Source organism: Cricetulus griseus, chromosome 6 (genome assembly GCF_003668045.3).
Source record: "Cricetulus griseus strain 17A/GY chromosome 6, alternate assembly CriGri-PICRH-1.0, whole genome shotgun sequence".
Taxonomy (NCBI): domain Eukaryota; kingdom Metazoa; phylum Chordata; class Mammalia; order Rodentia; family Cricetidae; genus Cricetulus; species Cricetulus griseus.
Window position 1 is genome coordinate 106,448,490 of NC_048599.1, and position 19,760 is coordinate 106,468,249.

Sequence of the window (19,760 nt, forward strand, 5' to 3'; positions counted from 1 at the left end):
CATAACTGCAATCCTAGCTCCCGGCCCCTCGTGTGAGAGCAAGGTACAACAGCTTAATGAAGTGCACTTTGAAACCTCATGTCAGGCCTAAGGAGATAACCTTAATGATAATATAATAGGGTGCAGCAAACGGAAATCATCACAAGGTAATTAAAACATAAATTAAGGCTATATTCTTCATTTTCTTTGATTTTGTAGGTATATATCCTTCACAAAGAAATATTCCTCTTGGCTTCCTTTAAATTTGAAGCATCCACCCAAGAGTAAGTGTTTAGATGTCAAACTTGGGATTCTAGAGGAATGGAGGAATAATTGTAAGGCTACCATGAACTTGAGCTTAGTCAAAGTTACTTAAGAGTTGAGCCAATCCTTTTCAAAGTCGGCCTGTAACCACAGAAAAAAAAAATACTAGTTTCTAAAATTAATTTCAGTATAGCCTTTAAAGAAGTTCAGTATGTTTTAGTAGTTACATAAATTGACCAAAATTAAGAAAAGGTTATTGCTGAAAGTGAAAACTCTGAGGATTCAAAAATGTATACAAATGGCTTTCCTTTTATGTTAATAAAAATTGTGTGATTAATTTGTTATGTATAATTATATTAACAAATTAAAAATAAGAATTATAGCAGATGTCTGAAACCATAATCAAAATGTATAGCGTAGCTGACCCTGCACAGGTAGTTATCTAGACTCTCCACAAAGTGCCATGGACTTGAGCCTGTGACGAAGGGTTCTCCTTGAATGAAGTTTCCGCCATGTTCCTGACTGCTGTGGGGATGGCCAGCAGCAACCCCCTGAACAGGGCTTGTCATGTATGTGTTTGGTGCAGAACGATAAAGCTCTGTTTTCTCAAAGTTTTTCCTCATGGCCTCGTCTTGCCTGTCCTTAGACCTGTGAAGATCACAAAGGAAAACATTACCATCTCATTTTCCCCATGAAGGACTCTGGAAAAAGGGCAAAAACGTAAATGGAATTCCCCACCAAACAAGAACACTATATATGTGTTAGATAAGTAATGTATGCAGTTATTATTTAAAATTGAGCTGGGAATAATTGTATTTCTGCATTCCAAACTAAAAAAAAAAAATCAATGCGTGAGGCAGGGAAATGGCTGTCACTGGTCTGTGGTTTAGCAAGTTAAACTTCTACCCACTGGAATGGCTCTCCTGGAAGATTTTATTGTTTAACCACTTTTAAATTATGTTTTCTTCACCTTCCTGTTAACCTTCTCCTACATTGCAACTTGAGTTCACACAGCACAGAAAATCTTAGGAAAGCTATCCCTCCAAATCCCGCAGTGGCAACACCAAGGAACCCAGTTAAAAGTCAGTTTACACAGTACGGCAATGTGGCCCAGGTGTGTAGCACTGGCACTACTTGATCCCTGAGCTTGGGTGTCATACTCAAACAATAGTTAAACTACTAATTTAAAAATTCATGGGTATTCTGATCTACAATTTTACAACAGTATGATTATATGAAAGACATAGTACAAGGATACCATGGAGAGAAATGCCATGCAACCCAAACTTGGAAAATAATAGAAACTACTTTGGGTAAATGTTTCAAAATTTACCCTGTTATAAACGTTATTTTCCATAATCTAGCTTGATTTCACATCATTAGAAACTTTTGAATGTCTTTCACTGACAATTACTCTCCATATACAAATTATTATCATTAGCTTTCTTTCCCCATATATATGTATAAAATATTTTATATATAAATACATATTTGTATTTAGATAATTTTTATATAATATAAATATAATATAATCTTATGGAACAGAAATAATTTTATGTAATATAATCTTATGTAACAAATAATTTTATATAATATGTCACATACATAGGATATATAAATATATTTTAACTTACTTTAGCTGTTCATGAGATAATGACTTTGTCATTTCTATCATTTCAAGATAGAGTTCCTCATATTGATTTGGTTCAGCTTTATGTGAGGTTTGATGAGCTAATTCTTCTGGGTGTTTGGGCTTCAGGTTTGTAATTTTGGGTTCCTGTGGCCTCATGTATGAAGCTTTATGTTTTCCTCTTCTGTCATCAAAAGTTTGTTGATTTTCTTCTCTTTCCTGAAAGAAATTTAAAACACATGTATTTAAAGTTGTAATAACAATAAATGTATGTGTTTGGTTCCTGTAGTTTCAAGTCAATGATTCTCAATGTTTAAATATGTGAAAAAGATAGCCTTAAAATATTTATCAACAATATTCTCTACATTTGATTCAAAATAAAAACATCAAAACCAGATCTAGGATTCTGTGTATATATTTGTGTCTGTGTGTGGTGTTAAGCTCTGAGTCATTGGTGGTAAATTCTATATTATTGAATCACTCTCATGTTATTGTCATGGAAGTAGATATTTGGGGGGAAATTATAGAATGGGTTAAGAATGTAGAGAGAGAATAACTTAAGTTGAAACCATTTTCAGAGTATGTTGTTCTCTGGACTCAGAATATAAAATCAAAGTGCTTCAGAAAGACTGACATGAAGTTTGTAAAGGCCGATGGAGCAAAATGATGCAAAAAGTAATAGGAAAGGAAACTGTCCTTACATAGCAGCCACAGGAACATTGGCAGAGGGTTGACTGAGAAGAATCACCTCTGGGAAGAAATGATAACTGAGCTGGGGTCAAAATGAACTGAAGCATTTCCTTTGAGAGTGAGCTCCTTCCATAGCAACCAAGTCAGCACAGTGTGACCTGCCCTCTCTGTCTTCCTCACAGCCCTTACAGTGAACAGGAAGTGGTTTTAAGTTTGTAAATAATAGTTGGCTTCATCCATATCGACTGATTGTTTAATAGGGTTGAGTGCAAATGAGCCTAATTTTGAATGGAAGGATTATTCGTTTTAGCAACTATCATTTTAAATATTCCTTCCACAAATGACAGAATCTAGGAAAATCTTGAGCTTGCTTCTAATGAACAGAATGTTGCAAAAGTGATGCCTTGACTTCCAGTAGTTTATAAAGTGTTTTACATTAGTCTTATCTCCATGCTGTGAGGACATCAGTCAAGAAGGAAAGCCTAGGTGTTTCCACACGAGCATTCCACCACCCTACTGAAAGGAAGCTCTTTCCAGAACCCAGAACCATTAGACAAGTTAGGGGTCAAGGACATCAGCCTCCTATCCTTCCAACCTGTCCTAGCCAAACATCATCTGAGAATAGAGGACCTATTCATCCTTGTTAAGATTTTCTCAAACTGGAGATTGTGAAACAAAGTGGATATTGTTTAATCTGCTAAATTTTGCATAATTGAAATAAATGGTCAAATGATGGATTTGAAAAGATACAGAGTAGAGCTTCACAGAAATTAATTTCTTTTGAAGAAGCCCAAATAACTAAGAGTTACTTAATAATGACAATGCTAATGAGAAGCAACAGAAAGCCACTAGTCAACAGAACTCCTGAGGAAGAAGACTGGTATGTAAAATAAAAACAAAGATTGTTTTATAAAAAATTAAATTAAATTAAAGACTTAAATAAAAGAAATTCTTACAAATTCAAAATACCTAGTAATAAATATATCAGAGATGTTTGTCACAGTGAATATCAGAAGAAATATACATAACTATTAATAAAAATGAATTGCATTCCTAAAAGAGATACTTTAATTATATGCTTAGGTGGCAAGATTCATCTCATAATTCCAGAGGATATGAGAAAGTATATCCATGAGATTGTGAATAGCAGAAGCAGAATTCACATTTCCATATTGGTTGTGATTTTAAGACTTTTTATATCACTGTGATCTGAGCCACCAGTCCAAGTAAAAACCAGGACGAAAGACAAAAATTACTTGATTATGCCAATTTGAAACATTTGATTAAGAAAATTACTTTTATAATACAATTGTGTAGCAATAATGATATTGAACAAAATTGATATCAATATACATGAAATAAGACAGCAATGAAGGTCATTTTTCTATTCTTTTTGGTGTAGCAAGTCTTTCACAAAAAGTATCCATCTCGGATTCCTTTAAATTCTAAACATCCAAATGAGATTTTATATATTCAGATGTGAATTTTATGATGCTGGCAGAAGACTCTAAGTTTACTATGAATGAGAGACCTAACAAAACCACTTAAAATCGGAGCAAATCTCTTTCAAAGTTTACCCAGAATGATAGGAAACAATACAAGTTTTATAAGATTTAATTTCCAAATGCCTGTGAAAATCTGTGTCATAATAAACATATCTAATGACTCAAATTAAGACATGGCTATTTGTTGAAAATGCCATCTCGAAGGATTTTTAAAATGTATAAAATTGGTTCTCTTTCTTCATTAACACAAAATTGTTGAGATTAATTAAAGATGAATAAATTAATTTAACTCAGTGTGCCACCAAATTAAGAACATAATTATATCAGATTATTTGAAACTAAAGAAAAATGTACAGCATAATTCACCCTGTTTAGGAAGCTTGCCAAACTCTCGGCAAAGGGCTGTGGCCTTGAGCTTTGGATCAAGGGTTCTCTTCCCACAAAACTGCTGTGTTCCCAACCATTGTTGAGAAGCTCAACTGCAAACCCTGGAGCAGGGCTGGTTGTGCTCATGTTTGGTGCAGAACTATAAGGCTCCATTTTCTTAAAGATCTTCCTCATGGCTTCCTCTTGCCTGTCCTTGGACCTGTGAAGATCACAAAGAAAACGTTAGCATCTCATTTTTCCTATAGAGAACTTAAAAATGACAAAAAAAAAAAGAATTTTCCTACTAAACAATGTCTGAACACTGTAAATGTGTACATTTGTGTACACATTTATTACTTATGAATGCTCAGCCTCAGCTTGGCTTGTTTCTTGCCAACTTTTCTTAACTTAAATTATCCTGTCTAGCTTTTGCCTCTGGGCTTTTATCTTTCTCTGTTTCTGTATAGCTTGCTTTCTTGTCCCGTGGCTTGCTGTGTAGCTGGGTGTCTGGCCCCTGAAGTCCTAGACTCCTCCTTTCTTTCATACCTTGATTCCTCTTCCCAGATTTCTCTTCCTGTTTATTCTCTCTGACTGCCAGCCCTGCCTATCCTTCCCTGCCTGGCTATTGGCCGTTCAGCTCATTATGTACAAAAAATGAATTTTCCTACTAAACAATGTCTGAACACTGTAAATGTGTACATTTGCTACACCAAAAAGAATAGAAAAATGTGTAAATGTGTACATCAGATAAGTAATGTGTACAGTTGTGAGTTAGAATTGAGCTGGGAATAATTGTATTGCTGCATTCTAAACTAAAAAGAAAAACAATGTAAGAGGCAGGGAAATAGCTGTCACTGGTCTGTGGTTTAGCAGGTTAAAATGCTACCTATTGGAATGGCTCTCCTGGAAGATTTTTGATGGTGTTATTAGAAATATTTGTATCAGCCAAGGTCTGTGTGAGATGATGTCTGTGATAACTTCCTTGATTGTAACAGGAATTAAAAGGAAGGAAAGTGGCTTCTGAGACAGCAAATCCCATGTCGTGATGGACAAGGCCACCCATTTTGTCTCCACATATCCCTCCCAACAAACAAGGAACTGTTGTAACTACTATTAAATTATGATTTTCTTCACTTGTGTGTTAATCCTTTCCTACATCATGAGTTGCAACCATGGGTTCACACAGCACAGAAAAACTTAGGAGGACCATCTCTCCAAACCCCACAGTGTTAACACCAAGTAACACAGTTGAAAGTCAATTTACAAAGTGTTAGATTATGGCCACCAATGTAGTATTAGTACTGTGTGTCTATGTACTTACATTATCACATTCAGAGAACAGTTACTTATAATTTATAAATACATGCTTATTCTGTTCTGCAATTTTAAAAGAATGTATGTTGTAGAATATTAGTTAAAGATGTGTTACACTCATTTAAGCTGTGGAACATTTGTTTAATGATGCAAAGATTGTTGCTTTATTTTATGTTGCATTTTTGTTTAAGTCTGTGAAGCTGTGTTCCTTTGCCTGTCTAAAACACCTGATTGGTCTAATAATGAGCTGAACGGCCAATAGCCAGGCAGGGAAGGATAGGCAGGGCTGGCAGTCAGAGAGAATAAACAGGAAGAGAAATCTGGGAAGAGGAATCAAGGTATGAAAGAAAGGAGGAGTCTAGGACTTCAGGGGCCAGACACCCAGCTACACAGCAAGCCACGGGACAAGAAAGCAAGCTATACAGAAACAGAGAAAGATAAAAGCCCAGAGGCAAAAGCTAGACAGGATAATTTAAGTTAAGAAAAGTTGGCAAGAAACAAGCCAAGCTGAGGCTGGGCATTCATAAGTAATAAAAGGATTCATAAGTAATAATAAGTCTCTGTGTATTTATTTGGGAGTTGGGTGGAGGGACCCCAAAGAGCCAAAGAGTAAAAATCAGGCAACAACAAATGTAACTAAATGTAAATAAGAGGCACAATATGAAGATATTGTTGGCTTAAGCACCATGCAACCCAAACTTGGAAGGTAATAGCAACTATTTTTTGAGAAAACATTTTAAAAGAACGTTCACTTACTAAGATTGCTTTCCAAAATTATATTCTCTAGCTTGATTTCACATCACAAAATCTCATCAATGTCTTCCCCCAACAATTATTTTTTAGAGACAAATTACTGACTTACCTTAGTTGTTTACGAGATGATCGTTTTGTCATTTTTACCCTTTCTAGATAGGGATCCTTACACTTTTTTGATTCAGCTTTGTATGAGCCTTGATGAGTTGTTTTTTCTGAGTGTTCAGATTGCAGATTTGTAAATCTGGATTCCTGTAGACTTATGAATGAGGCATCATGGTTTTCTAGTGTGCTATCAACAGTTTCTTCATCTTCCGCTGTTCTCTGAAAGAAATTTAAAGGATATCTTTTTCCTTTAACTGTGATAGAATTAAATACTGTACATTTGTTTCTTTTAGTTTTGGGCCACTAACTCTGAACATTTAAATATGTGAAAAACATAGAATATTCAAAATATTAAATACTAAACAATATTTTACCTTAAGCTATTTATTAAAACATTTATAGTCAATGCTGTTCACATGTGATCTGAATTCTATAAAACTGATATAGGTTTATGTGTGTGCATTTGTGTTTGTGTTTAGAATTGAGAGTCGCAGTAAGTCTGTTACATTGAAGGTTAGTTCTACAGTGCTTACATACTTCCTCAGCTTTAAATCATAGGGAATTGGATACTTTGGAAAAGTCACAGAATCAATTGAAAGTATTAATAATGAATGATTTATATTAAAATTATTTTCAGAGTATGTTATACTCTGTATCTAGAATATAAAATCACAAGTGCTTCTGAAAGTCTCCTGCCAGATGTCTGGTGGTGGTTAAAGCACTGATATAAGGACATTAAACTGTGAAAAACTGACACAAAAGTCTTGGGATATGGAGTTGTCCTTACATAGCAGCTATAGAAACATTAGCAGAGGGATGACTGAGAAGAATCGCGTCTGGGAAGAAATGATAACTGAGCTGAGATCAAAATGAACTGAAGCATTTCCTTAGAGAGTGAGCTCCTTGCATAGCAACCAAGTCGGCACAGTGTGACCTGCCCTCTCTGTCTTCCACACAGCCCTCACAACTAACAGGAAGAGGTTTTAAATTAGTAAATTAAAATTGGTTTCATCCATAATATTATTTGATAGGAGTTTTGAGCAAAAATGAGACTAATTTTCAGTAGTTAGACTATGTAACTTTTAGGGACATAAATAATAGTTTGAGAACATGTCATTTTTAAATATTAATTCCACAAATGATGGAATATAGGAAAACCTAAGTTTGTTCTAATGAACAGAATGTAATAGATTCATGCCTCACGATTCCTATGTAATTTGGAAAGTGCTTAATATCAATCCCATCACCATTTTGTGAGGAATGTGGGAAAGCCCATGTGTTCCCACATGAGTGTTCCACCTCCCTACTGCAAATGAAGCTCCTCCCAGGTAGTACCAATATCCAAAACAAGCAGACACATTAGGGAATAACACTCCAGAGGACTCCAGCCTCCCACTGTTTCAATCTGTCCCAATTGAATGCCATGGGAGGAGATGACCTGTTCTGTGTCAAGATTTTCCCAATCTGTAGATTTTTGAACAAAATAATATTAACTCATTAAATATTGGATAATTGAAAAATAAATTGTCAAATAATAAATCTGTAATGAACCAATGTAGGCTTGCACAGAATTTAGTATCTATTAGAGAAACAAGGTCATTCTAGTGAGAAGTTTTTATGTCATGTCCTTTCAATTCAAAGTCTTACAACTCTGTAAATGTTTTTTTAACTTTTTAAAAAGAAAATTACAAGATTAGAATAATGTGAATCAGGGATAAGTACAATTTCAAGTGCAGTCAACAGATGGCTGTGCTTATAGTCAGTTACCCACCCCTTCCAATCTCATACTCTTTCTGTGCAGCCTCCAGCAATGATCCTTGAGTCTTTGGAGGAATGAATGCAATGCAAATGTTCTATTTAAGGCTGGTTTGCTTTATTATTATTATAAAAGAGTATTGTCAGTGGAGAATGTGGCTAGAGTGTGTAACCACTGAATTTTATTTGACACTAGCAAAACAATTGGCATTGGAATTCTACAAATGACTGAATTTGATTTTCCACATCCTAATTATTGCTTACTCATCCCCTGAAATTAAGCACATCTCTGTGGTATGGAAGTGGTCATACAATGCCTGTTGCTTGGTTTTTAGACATCAATTTTGCTTTGAGACAAGAAAGAATAAATTGTTTATTCTTTGAATAGAAAACTTACAACTCTTTCATTGATAAAAAAGTTGGTAATATTTTTAAAACATCTCACTGTGGAAGCATTGAGAGTTTTATTTTCCTAACTGACTTTTTTGGGTACCCTAGCTCCTGGAAAAGTACCTCATGTCTTGGTAAATCAATTGGACTCTCCATTTCAAATTGTCTGGTGTTGGAAACTTCAGAGAAACTATGCTTTCCATTTTCACACTCAGTTGTTTTTGTCCTTTTAAAACATTTTTTACTTCTACAAGAGTGTAAAGACAGAGTTAATGACAGCTTCTAAAGAGTAAACATTTGCTAACGTATATAAATTATGATTCTCATTTGTTTCAAACTAACTTTACTGGAAATCATTTAAAATTATAACCTCAAGTAAATATGAAGGAAAATATTAAGACACACACGGCATACAAATAGCTCACATTGAGCCCAAATGATGAACAAGCAGATATAGGACTTTCTGTATAAGTCTCATGACCTGAATTCAGTCCCCAGAATCCACAAAAGGGAAAAGATGAGAACTGACATTGTGGCATTGATTGTTCTCTGACCTACACACACACACACACACACACACACACACACACACACACACACACACGGGATAATAAAAATATTTTATACTATATTTAGTATAAATTTGTGTGTGTGTGTGTGTGTGTGTGTGTGTGTGTGTGTGTGTACTGTTAGACTTCCTTATCTATGGGCTTATAACCAAGCAATCAAACAGGTCTCAGTGGAAATATTGGAAAATACTAAATACGTACTGAGGCAGATCTTAATTCTATTCTTCAGTTACTGAATTTAGTATAAACTTGAATTATAAATGGTATTAAAAGTTGTTGTACTCCACAACCTGACAGCAAAACCTCATTGCTGAAGTAAACACTCACACAACTCATTGAACATGGAAAAGTTGATCTGGTGCCTATATAGAACCTCAACCCTACAACCCTACATTCCAGTGCCTTTTGAATGGGACAGTATTTTTCAGGCTACCAAAGAAAATCTCAAAACACCAACTCAATCACAAAACCTTTGATTTACAATGCTGTCCTGCCTGCAGAATATGCTAGGAAAATGATATCAAAAAGCCCGTGGGAGTAACTAACCAATATCTGATTTGGCCTACTCCACAAGATGGAACATATACCTGACACTACTTGGGTGACAAAGACCCAGATACTAGATAGCCCAGAAACCAAATACTACTGGTCTTTTAAAAATAGTGATAAAATGATGCCTAATAGTAGTCTGTTATACTCTTAGATCAGTACCTTATTCAACCATCATCAGAGAAACTTCCTACTGTAATAGATGGGAACCAATTCAGAGACCCACAGCCAGACATTACACACAGAGAGAACTTGGAACACACAGCTCTAAAGGGGAAGTCTCCATCAAATCCCTGCCCTCAGAGCTTAGGGAACCCTGTTGAAGAGGAGGCAGGAAAAGGGTAAAGAGACAGAAGGAATGGAGGATTCCAGGAGAACAAAGCCTTCTGAATCAACTGAGCAAGACTCATATGAACTCACAGAAACTAAAGCACCAAGCACAGGGCCTACACAGGTCTGCACCAGGCCCTCTGTGTATAGTTTTCAGTTCAGTATTTTGAGGGGACTCCCGAGTGTATGAATGAGCAGGTCTTTGATTCCTGTGCCTGCTCTTGGGGCTATTTTCCTTCCATTGGCTTGCTTTGTCCAACTTTAATGTGATAGTTTTTATTTTATCTTAATGTATTTTATTGTTATGTTTGCTTGTTATCTCTTGGAAGCCTGTTGTTTTCTGATGAGAGACAGAAAGAGAATGGATTTAGATGGGTTGGGGTGTGGGGGAGTAACTGGGAGGAGTAGAAGAAGGGGGAAACTGTAATTAGGATATACCGTATGAGAAAAAAAATCTATTTTCAACAAAAATTTTAAAAGAATGAAACTTTGTGAGGAAAAAAGTAACCTATAGATGATAGAATTATTAGAAGGCATAGCCATGTTATGTATAAATAGCATGCCATTTTGTATAAGGGTCTTGAAGATACATAGCGTTGTGATTTAGAAGGTAGTATATGCTTATAGACACATGAGAGTGAAGGCTTGGTCTGTATCTGGTGGTAATGACTGGAGAGACTGTGGTTCCTGAGAACATGGGACCTGGCTTGACATGTAGGCACATGGGGGAAGTGCTATAGGGTCATATTATGATGCCACTTCTGGGTCTTTCTGCTTCCTGGTCTATGGGGATGTGAACAAAGTGGGCAAGCAAGCTAATGCTACCACAGAAGGCACTACCCTCCCCCATGCCTTCTCTGCCAAGATGGGCACTATTGTTTCAGATTATGTTGTAGAAGTCATTTTTTTATCAGGCATTTGATTGGGGACACTACAAAAAGTAATGTACATGATGTGGGTTTCTGCCAGATGTTCTCAAGACAATCCATTCCTGATGCCAAGGGATGGGTAAGGTGGCATGTGGGTGAAAACCAATCTGTACCTGTCACCATTGTCTTTTTCTTCTGGGCAAGGAATGCTTTTAAAACCAAGTAAGAATAACAGAAAATTTAGTATTTGTAAACCAAGGAGAGTTGTAAAACCTTTGGAACTTGAATTCAGTCACTACTTCAAGATGAAGCCAGAAACAGTGACAATGTGATCTGCATTTATTTCCCCAAACGAATGTGGCATCGAACAACCACAACCTTCCCAAACTTAGGCAGGGAGCTGCAAGCTTCCTTTGTACTCTATCCACCTGAGCCCCATGGAGAAAGACTTTTGAGCTGTTCCCATTTCCCTTTGAAGAGCTCTGAGAAGTTTCCTACCCTTTCTTCAAGGATAGCCAAATACTTTATTATACCACCAGGGAGTCCTACACACAAAATGATTTTCCGACTTCACCATGGTTCCATGTTTTGTTTAAACAAAGAAAAGGAAGCAGCGACTACGACTCCTTTAGTAACAATCCTATTTTGCTTCATTTAAGAGAAAGGCTCAGTACACAGTAAAAAGGCCTTAGCTCAAACACCCAACCAAATGAATAAATAACCATATATAGACCAGCAGACAGAAAGACAGACAGACAGACATGTGCATCTTAGGAGCATATGGAAAACACCTAGAAAATGGAATGTACCTGGTTTATGTTGTGACTGAAAAACAGAGCAAGGGCACGTAAATAGACTCAAAATACTTTTTTGATGTTGTTGAAAGAGAATACAGATGGGCTATTTTATATTAAAGGATTGGCTGGAGCCTTGAAGGGAAGGATGATATTAAAAGAATGAAAGAACAAGACATATTCTGAACAAAAATGCAGGGTTGATGAGTTAGCTGAACATCCAAGACTTGACTGATAGTATTTCAACACCATTAAAGAGGAATATGGGCTTGTACAACTACTTTAAGGTTTTGTTTTGCATTTCTGAGGTAAATTGTAAACTACTACAATTTAGGTCAGAAAATGCAAATGCAAAATGAATTCCTACTTTGATTTTTGTGCAAGTACAGTGGAAACAAAGAATGAATGCTGAAACAGATATGAAATATATACATCTTACAGGGTTTTCTCTTTAGCTGATTCCATGCTTTTCTTCTTTGTGTGATCCAGCTCAGGCCTCGGACACAGAACTAACTTGATGGGTTCTTTATTGAAATCTTCATTGTTGTCTGCAGACTTTGAAAAGGTGGGAAGATAGTTTTTAAAAGCACAGACGATGTTCTTTCCTGGACCTGTTGCTTCTCACAGGATCACCAAGCTAGGGAGATTCTCCAAGTGTTGCAAATCTTATGCTCACAGACACACAAGTGAAAGCAGAGGGCTTTCCCTATAGCAACTCAAGTTGATGGACATTTTCCCCCTTCTATATTGCTGAAATTTACATAACAAAACACAATTTTTGTACTTATGCCTGTTAATAATTATTTTTCTGGTTGATGCTGCATTTGGTTTCTGGTGGTGTCTCCATCTGAGGATGCCCCACAAACATTTCACTTTTGGGAAATGCCTGCTTCTGATTATATGTTTTATGTGCAGCTGACTCTAAATGAAAACACCATTACTAACATCACACATTCACACAGGGGACTGCCTTTTCTATCAACCAATCCTCTAGAAAGGCTGAACAGGGCCAGGGTTAGGATTCTGCAGCTCAAAGTTTTTTTCAGCCAAACCCGACTAATTCAGTTCTAAGCCTTAGAGAACACATGTTTGGAAGAGACCATGAACTTCTCCAAGTTGTTTTCTGGCCTCAACATGTCCTTTGTTCATCCCCTCAAAAATACTAAATAAATAAGAATGAATTTTAAAACTAAGCAATTCAGGAGTCTGCACGTGGAAAACTCAAATCTTCTTACTCAGAGGGAAAAACATTAATAACACTAACCACATCCAGGTTGGCTGTTCTGTACTGTTTTGAAGATTGTGGCCTTGAAGTGGGAGTCAGCATATTGGGAGTCACCATATTCTCTTGGGTAAAGAGGTTTCCCAAACACTTGTGAAAGTTTGCCACACAGGGACACTCAGAGGCAAGTACGTTTAGTAATGACATGTTGTGCTGAGTCACCATGCGAAACTGGGTCATGACCTCCTTCAGCTGATCTTCAGTCCTGTGAAGAATGGGAAGCAAGTAGTATCTCATTATCCCCTAATCAACTCATCGGTCATCTGTCTCCCACACAGCACCACACAATGAAGAAGGAAGTATTTGGAAGCACCATGTGAAATACTCTCTATTTCATGCTGTGTTCATATTTGCCTGAGCTGTGAGTGTGCCTTTATGGAGAGGATGGATGCTCAAAAGAACTGTTTGTGTCTAGATTTTCTCTGGTGGGAATGCTCAGGACCAGTGTCAAGGCCAGTTGCCCAGTGGTAAACAATATCCAGAAGGGGCAATCAGTCATCCTTGACATGAAGAGTTCATGTTACAACAATCTAGAAAATACTCAAGTGTTCAACATTCAGATTTCAGGGAATGCTGACAATGTACGTATATGGAATAAAAAGCATCAACAGGGGGCTGGAGAGATGGCTCAGAGGTTAAGAGCACTGACTGTTCTTCCAGAGGTCCTGAGTTCAATTCCCAGCAACCACATGGTGGCTTACAACCACCTTAAATGAGATCTGGTGACTTTTGCTGGCATGCAGGCAGAAGACTATACAAAATAAATAAATAAAATCTTTTAAAAAAACATCAGCAAATTTATTGGAAAAAATTCTAAGAAACCAGGATAAATATGAGAATACTAAGAGAACACACCAGTACATACACCAATAAAGGAGAAATAGTATCCGGATTAGCTTCCTACACCTTAGTTCATTCGTCATCATCGTTTTTCAAGATTATATTTTCTAGTGAGTCTTTATGTCCATAATATTGTTAAAATACACTAAATTCCTGTCCTACATGATTCTTGGACTTGACTCACTCCCTCAGTTTATGTGACTGATGAAGTTCGTTACAGTTTTCCAGCGCCAGCACATCATTATAAGTTTCCATCTTCATTTCAGAGATTTTGCTTTCCAGACTTTGAATTCTGAATTCCAGCTGTCTCATTACTGAAGTGGTGTACATTTCTCTGAAGTTATTAACAAATTCTTGACCTGTTTGCATCTGAAAAAAGTTAAAAGGACTGAGACATTATGGATTTAAATAACCATAATATAAATAAGAATGCATTACATTTCTGTAGTTCTAGTCAGTAATTTTGCTGGAAATGTAAATGTGTTGAAAAAATGGCAGGCTGTAAAGTTTTTCCTTGTTTACTGCATTTAATCAAAATTACAAGATATTGATACATTATTGTGTGTGTGTGCACATATCTGATTTCAGTTGCCCAAGTTTGAAGGAGATTTGAACTTATTAATCAATATATCATTCCATATTTTCCTTTTCTTGCTAAGTAAGTAAAAAAGGAGTTGAAATGATTTTGATGAAAGAAGTGATGAGATGATGTCGGGATTAAACCATAAGTGTGAGAACCTTGGACCCAGCTCTACTTTCTTTGTATTATACTTGATCACATGGGAAGAGCAGCAGGCCAAACCACAGTCAAGTATTCTGACACCCAACAACTAGAGAAAGAAAATTTCCAATTCAGAGTGGTGGAAATTAATAAAAGGCTGACTTACTAGATTGTGAAATCTTACCAAACTTTTATCTTTACTTAGTTTTTTCTCGAGTTGCTCTATTGTCTCGGCTTGCTTTTTAACAGTTTCTTCTAACTTGAAAATTTCTTGTTCAACCCTAAAAAGCATATTTCCATTAATTACTCTGAGATTTATTATCAAATCAGCATAAATGTAAGAAGCATTTGAATCTGGACCTAATTGTATGTATTTCTGAAATATTTGAAATATTTGCTAAATGCGTCTTATTTCCATCTGGGTTTTGTAGCTACTGTGAAGAATGGAGTTGTGGTGTGAGCAATTAGACATTACTCTTTTTTTTGCTTTGTTTTGCTGGGGATTGAACCCCAGGCTGTTAAGTTTATTCATTTCACATCCTCCAACTCTCACTGAGAATAATGCATGAAAGACTTTTCTAGACTCCAAACTGATACATGTATCATACGGGTTGTATTTCCAGTATTGCATAGCTTATTTGTATTCAAGCACTTTTATTTTTTGTTGTTGATTTTGTTTTTTCGAGACAGGGTTTCTCTGTGGCTTTGGAGGCTGTCCTGGAACTAGCTCTTGTAGACCAGGCTGGTCTCGAACTCACAGAGATCTGCCTGCCTCTGCCTCCCGAGTGCTGGAATTAAAGGTGTGTGCCACCACCGCCCGGCCAGTCAAGCACTTTTGTACAATACTTTAAACCATACTTTTGCAGGTGTTCCTTCATCATCCTGTCACTCTCTTCAGCTTGTGTCTCTTGATCACGTGCTTCTTGCAACTAACAGAAAGAAAAAAGACAGGACATATTACTATTCAGGCAAATATCTGCTCACCAACTGTCCATGTGCTGAAATCCTACACTACCTTTATGTTCTTCCTCAGAGTTGAGTGAATTGCTACAACAGGGACCTTGCGGCTCACAAAACCAATCTCTCAAGTGAAAGTTTGTTGACCCTGGTCTTGGACTGATGTTTTTCAATTTGAAATCGTTTTTTTGTGATAGTGTCTCACTATGTAGTCTAAGCTGACCTGAAACTCACAACTCTCTTGGTGTCCACTCCCCATGTGCTGTAATCTAGCTATATATCAGCACATTCAGCATTTGAAATAATTTTCAGAAATTCAAATGGACAAACTTGGTATTGTGGGCAAAACTGGAAGATGCCATTATGGTAAGAATTTCTATTTTTATATTCAAAATACCTCTTCATTAACTATAACTTGAAAATTTCATACACATGATGGGTAGAGCTTAGACTAGTGAAATATATCAGTCTCCCATTGGGTAACTAAATGCTTCACTGGAGTGTGTAAGAGGCACTCTCTGCACAGATGAAATGACTGAATGTGTAGGTCATGCATTTAGAGGAAGTTAACTTGATGCTCCTCAATTTCTTTATCTGTAAAATAGAAATAGTACTATCCAAGTCAATGGACTCCAGAGAAGACTGAACTAGGAAACTATGTAAAGAATTTAGAGGGCCGTGGATACATCAGGAACTGTGCACCTTTGCTGTTAGCTTTAGAATCAGGCTTATGTTAGATGTGCTAACAGAATTTGGTATTTTAGGCAGAATGCGTGAGAAGGGAAAGATACATGCTGCACTGTATCATGCTTCACACCATTGAGAGGGACAGGAATGAGAATGTGTGACTTTGTGTAAATCCCAGAACTTTATCTAACACTTAGCAGTTCCGTTAGCCGGAACTCCCCTTTCACTCACAATAACTCTCCCTATCTTTCAAAAGTAGATGCTCATGCTTCAGTGAATGCCCACTCCATTGTGCACGTGAGCAGCAGCAATTAAGTATGATATTATAAATGATAATAATAATAATAATAATAATAATAATAATAATAATAATAATTAAAGGCATGAGAGATAGAGAGATGGTTCAGCAGTTAAGAGCACCTGCTTTTCTTCCAGATGACCTGAGTTTGCTTTCCAGAACCCAAGTCAGGTGGCTTACAACACTTGTAACTAAGCTCCAAGGGATCTGACTACGCAGACAAACACACACACATACACACACCCACACACCCCCCCACACACATACCCCACACACACACGGTAGGGGAGAGGGAGAGGGGGAGAGAGAGAAATAAAAATAAATCTTTAACTGTAAACGCATATGATGTTTGGAGAGACATATGTCTAGAGGGACTTGGAGAGGAGAGTGAAGATAGACACATGATCAAATACATTGCATAGGCTTATAGACTTATCCAACATTAAGTAAAACATAATAAAAACAAAAGAAAGTTCTCAGTTCCTTGGTGTAGGCAAACATGCTTTGGGACAACTTTTTCAGAAAACTTTTCAAACCTAGACAGGACATATTTCAATAAAAATACTTAAAGTAACATCTGTGTGGATTAAACCAAGCTTACTTTCCATTCTTTCACTTGGTAAACATGTATAAATCAGGACTTGAGGGCCACAGTTCACAATAATTGATTTATAAATTAAAATCTCTGAATGTAATTTTCAGGGGACATAAATACAGTACACTTTAATGGTGCAAGCACATCAATGTTGTGCTTAAAAGTGGCCTGCATGCACAGCAGAGCCCACATGAGATGGTCTTACATAATGGTACAGTAGACACCTCAAATTATGCAAGCACAGGCTTACAATGCTCATATAGTGCTGAAAATTCCAAGCTACCAATTTCCCCAATCATGTTCTTATCCTTAAACAAAACAGGACTCCCTTACTAAACAAGTAAAGATTATAAGTCACATTATTGAAAAAAATTAGAAGTATGGATTTTTCACCAGTAAATTTACCTTCTTCATATGGTTTCTGAGATGCCTCAGTTCCGTATCTTGTGCTTTAAGGCACATTTCAAGTTGCTGTTTTTCTTTTTTATGTTGCTCTTCTTTTTCAGTTAATTGTTTCTTAATTTCTTCGTGGAGATAATGAGCATTTCTTTGTTGTTCTTCTTGCTTTCCAGCCAATCTGCAAATTGAACAGACTGGCATTAAAATTCATTTTGGAAAAATATAAGTGTATTTTATTATTGTACAGTATTTTATGTAGTCAAACACTTTCCAGTGTCATCTCTACTTTCACAAGTCAGTCAGTCTCTCCAAAGGACACGTGGAATAGAAAGAATATAATCAAAGACTATTCAGGGAATTGATCAGCCTTTGTTACCAGCAATTCTGTGACTGCAGAAAAGGACCTTTTATATTTTTCAGTAAAGTGAAAAGTTGAAAATTAAATTACATATACAGTATTTTGTTGCTGCTAAAATACTGTCTTTCTTAAATACTAATAATGAGCTTTTAGAATTAACAGAAAAATGAAGTTTCTCATTGCTGCTTAGGAAGAAAATAGTATGGACAAGCAACCCAATTGTTTCTTCAAAGGCACTATGTGCTATAATATATATCTCAAAGTAAAATTACATATATATTATAATTTTTTTTACTCTTGACTGACTCTAATATAAAGACCCATACCACTTGTGAGATCCATTTACAAGTAAATTTACATTAAGGAAGGAGGAGACTTGGTCCCTGGGTTTGCTCTAGAGTAGGCTGGGGCAGTACAGGGATGAGAGAGGGAGCCCAGGGGCCAGCACTCCATCCTGTAGCAGGAGCAGCCTTGGCAGTTGATGAGAAGGGGTGAGTGCTGGCGTGTTTCAGAGGGAGCTCTCGGCTACATATATATAATTTTTAACTACACACACACACACACACACACACACACACACACACACACAGAGAAAGAGAGAGAGAGAGACAGAGAGAGACAGAGAGAGACAGAGAGAGAGCGTTTTAGCCAGAGCAGTAGTAAGACCAGGGAAATAGTTTAAAGGTTGAAAACAAGAAAGGAAGATATAAAATATCCATTTGCAAAGGACAAAATCCTACATTCCAATATAATTCTAAATTAAGTACCAAACCTGAAATCATCCAACCAACAAATGGGCTAATGAACTTAATAGACGTTTCTCAAAATGAGAAACATGGAAGAAGTCCATAAGGCAATGCAGCACTGAAAAATTTTCTTCCAAACCCAGCAGTCTGCCCCAACTGTTCACACTTCTTTAAGTAAATAATCATACCCCACACCAATGAGTTCTAGTTGCTGCTCTTCATTTTTACATCTGAGCTGTGATTTCGCCTTTTCTGTTTCTCGTGGCTTCTTTAACATTTCACTAGCTCCGATTTTCATTTTCTTACTTTTTTCTGTAAGTAACTCTGAGTGACTTTGTTTATGTTCTAATATCATTTTATATGAATGAACTGCATCCTGGATTTCCAACAGTCTTCCAGAATCTACATCAGGAAAAGGGTGAGTAGAAATTAAATGCTTGAGCACTTTCTGCATACAAAGGTTTGTACGTTTTAATATTCTGTCATTCATGGCAAACAAATGCAGACTGAATGACTACAATCTGGAATATAATATATTAAGATTTTCCAGATAAGGCAGACTAGTTAACTGCTTTTATTTATCTTAAATCAGATGGAGAAGACAGATAAAATGACCATTATGGATTTAGATGGATGCTATGCTGAAGCAGAATCCTGGGGTTCCATAGAGTAACTCTTTGCTATGGCCAGGAAGATTTTCCACAGAAGAGATTGCTACACTAGGAGTTAAAGGTCAGAGAATAAAGATCTGTTCAGAAGGTGAAGAAGATCCTAGCTAATCTAGGTAGTGGGCTTGGACTTTGTGGCAATATCCTTCTAAGCAATAAAGAGAAATAGACTCTGATTTTGATAATGTTACACACAGAAATAAAACACCCCGAAGAATGTGAGAGCTGGAATATGGGATATAGGGCTATATCTGTGCATCTGCATATGTATATATGGAGGGAGGGAGGGAGGGAGGGAGGGAGAGAGAGAGAGAGAGAGAGAGAGAGAGAGAGAGAGAGAGAGAGAG

The 19,760-nt window shown here is 36.6% G+C and overlaps 1 protein-coding gene across 1 annotated transcript in view; it reads right to left on the minus strand.

Moving 5' to 3' along the window:
• Positions 1-620: 620 nt before the first annotated feature.
• LOC100758324 (ankyrin repeat domain-containing protein 26) overlaps positions 621-19,760 on the minus strand; it is a 75,330-nt gene continuing 56,190 nt past the window's right edge. The window contains exons 10-21 of the mRNA XM_035447070.1: positions 18,934-19,147; positions 17,648-17,819; positions 15,564-15,634; positions 14,872-14,986; positions 14,169-14,353; positions 13,127-13,349; positions 12,302-12,417; positions 8,875-8,998; positions 6,611-6,825; positions 4,435-4,654; positions 1,878-2,092; positions 621-891 (exon numbers count right to left, since the gene is read on the minus strand). Coding sequence (XP_035302961.1) covers positions 621-891; positions 1,878-2,092; positions 4,435-4,654; positions 6,611-6,825; positions 8,875-8,998; positions 12,302-12,417; positions 13,127-13,349; positions 14,169-14,353; positions 14,872-14,986; positions 15,564-15,634; positions 17,648-17,819; positions 18,934-19,147 — 2,141 coding nt within the window. The remainder of the gene's footprint in view (positions 892-1,877; positions 2,093-4,434; positions 4,655-6,610; positions 6,826-8,874; positions 8,999-12,301; positions 12,418-13,126; positions 13,350-14,168; positions 14,354-14,871; positions 14,987-15,563; positions 15,635-17,647; positions 17,820-18,933; positions 19,148-19,760) is intronic.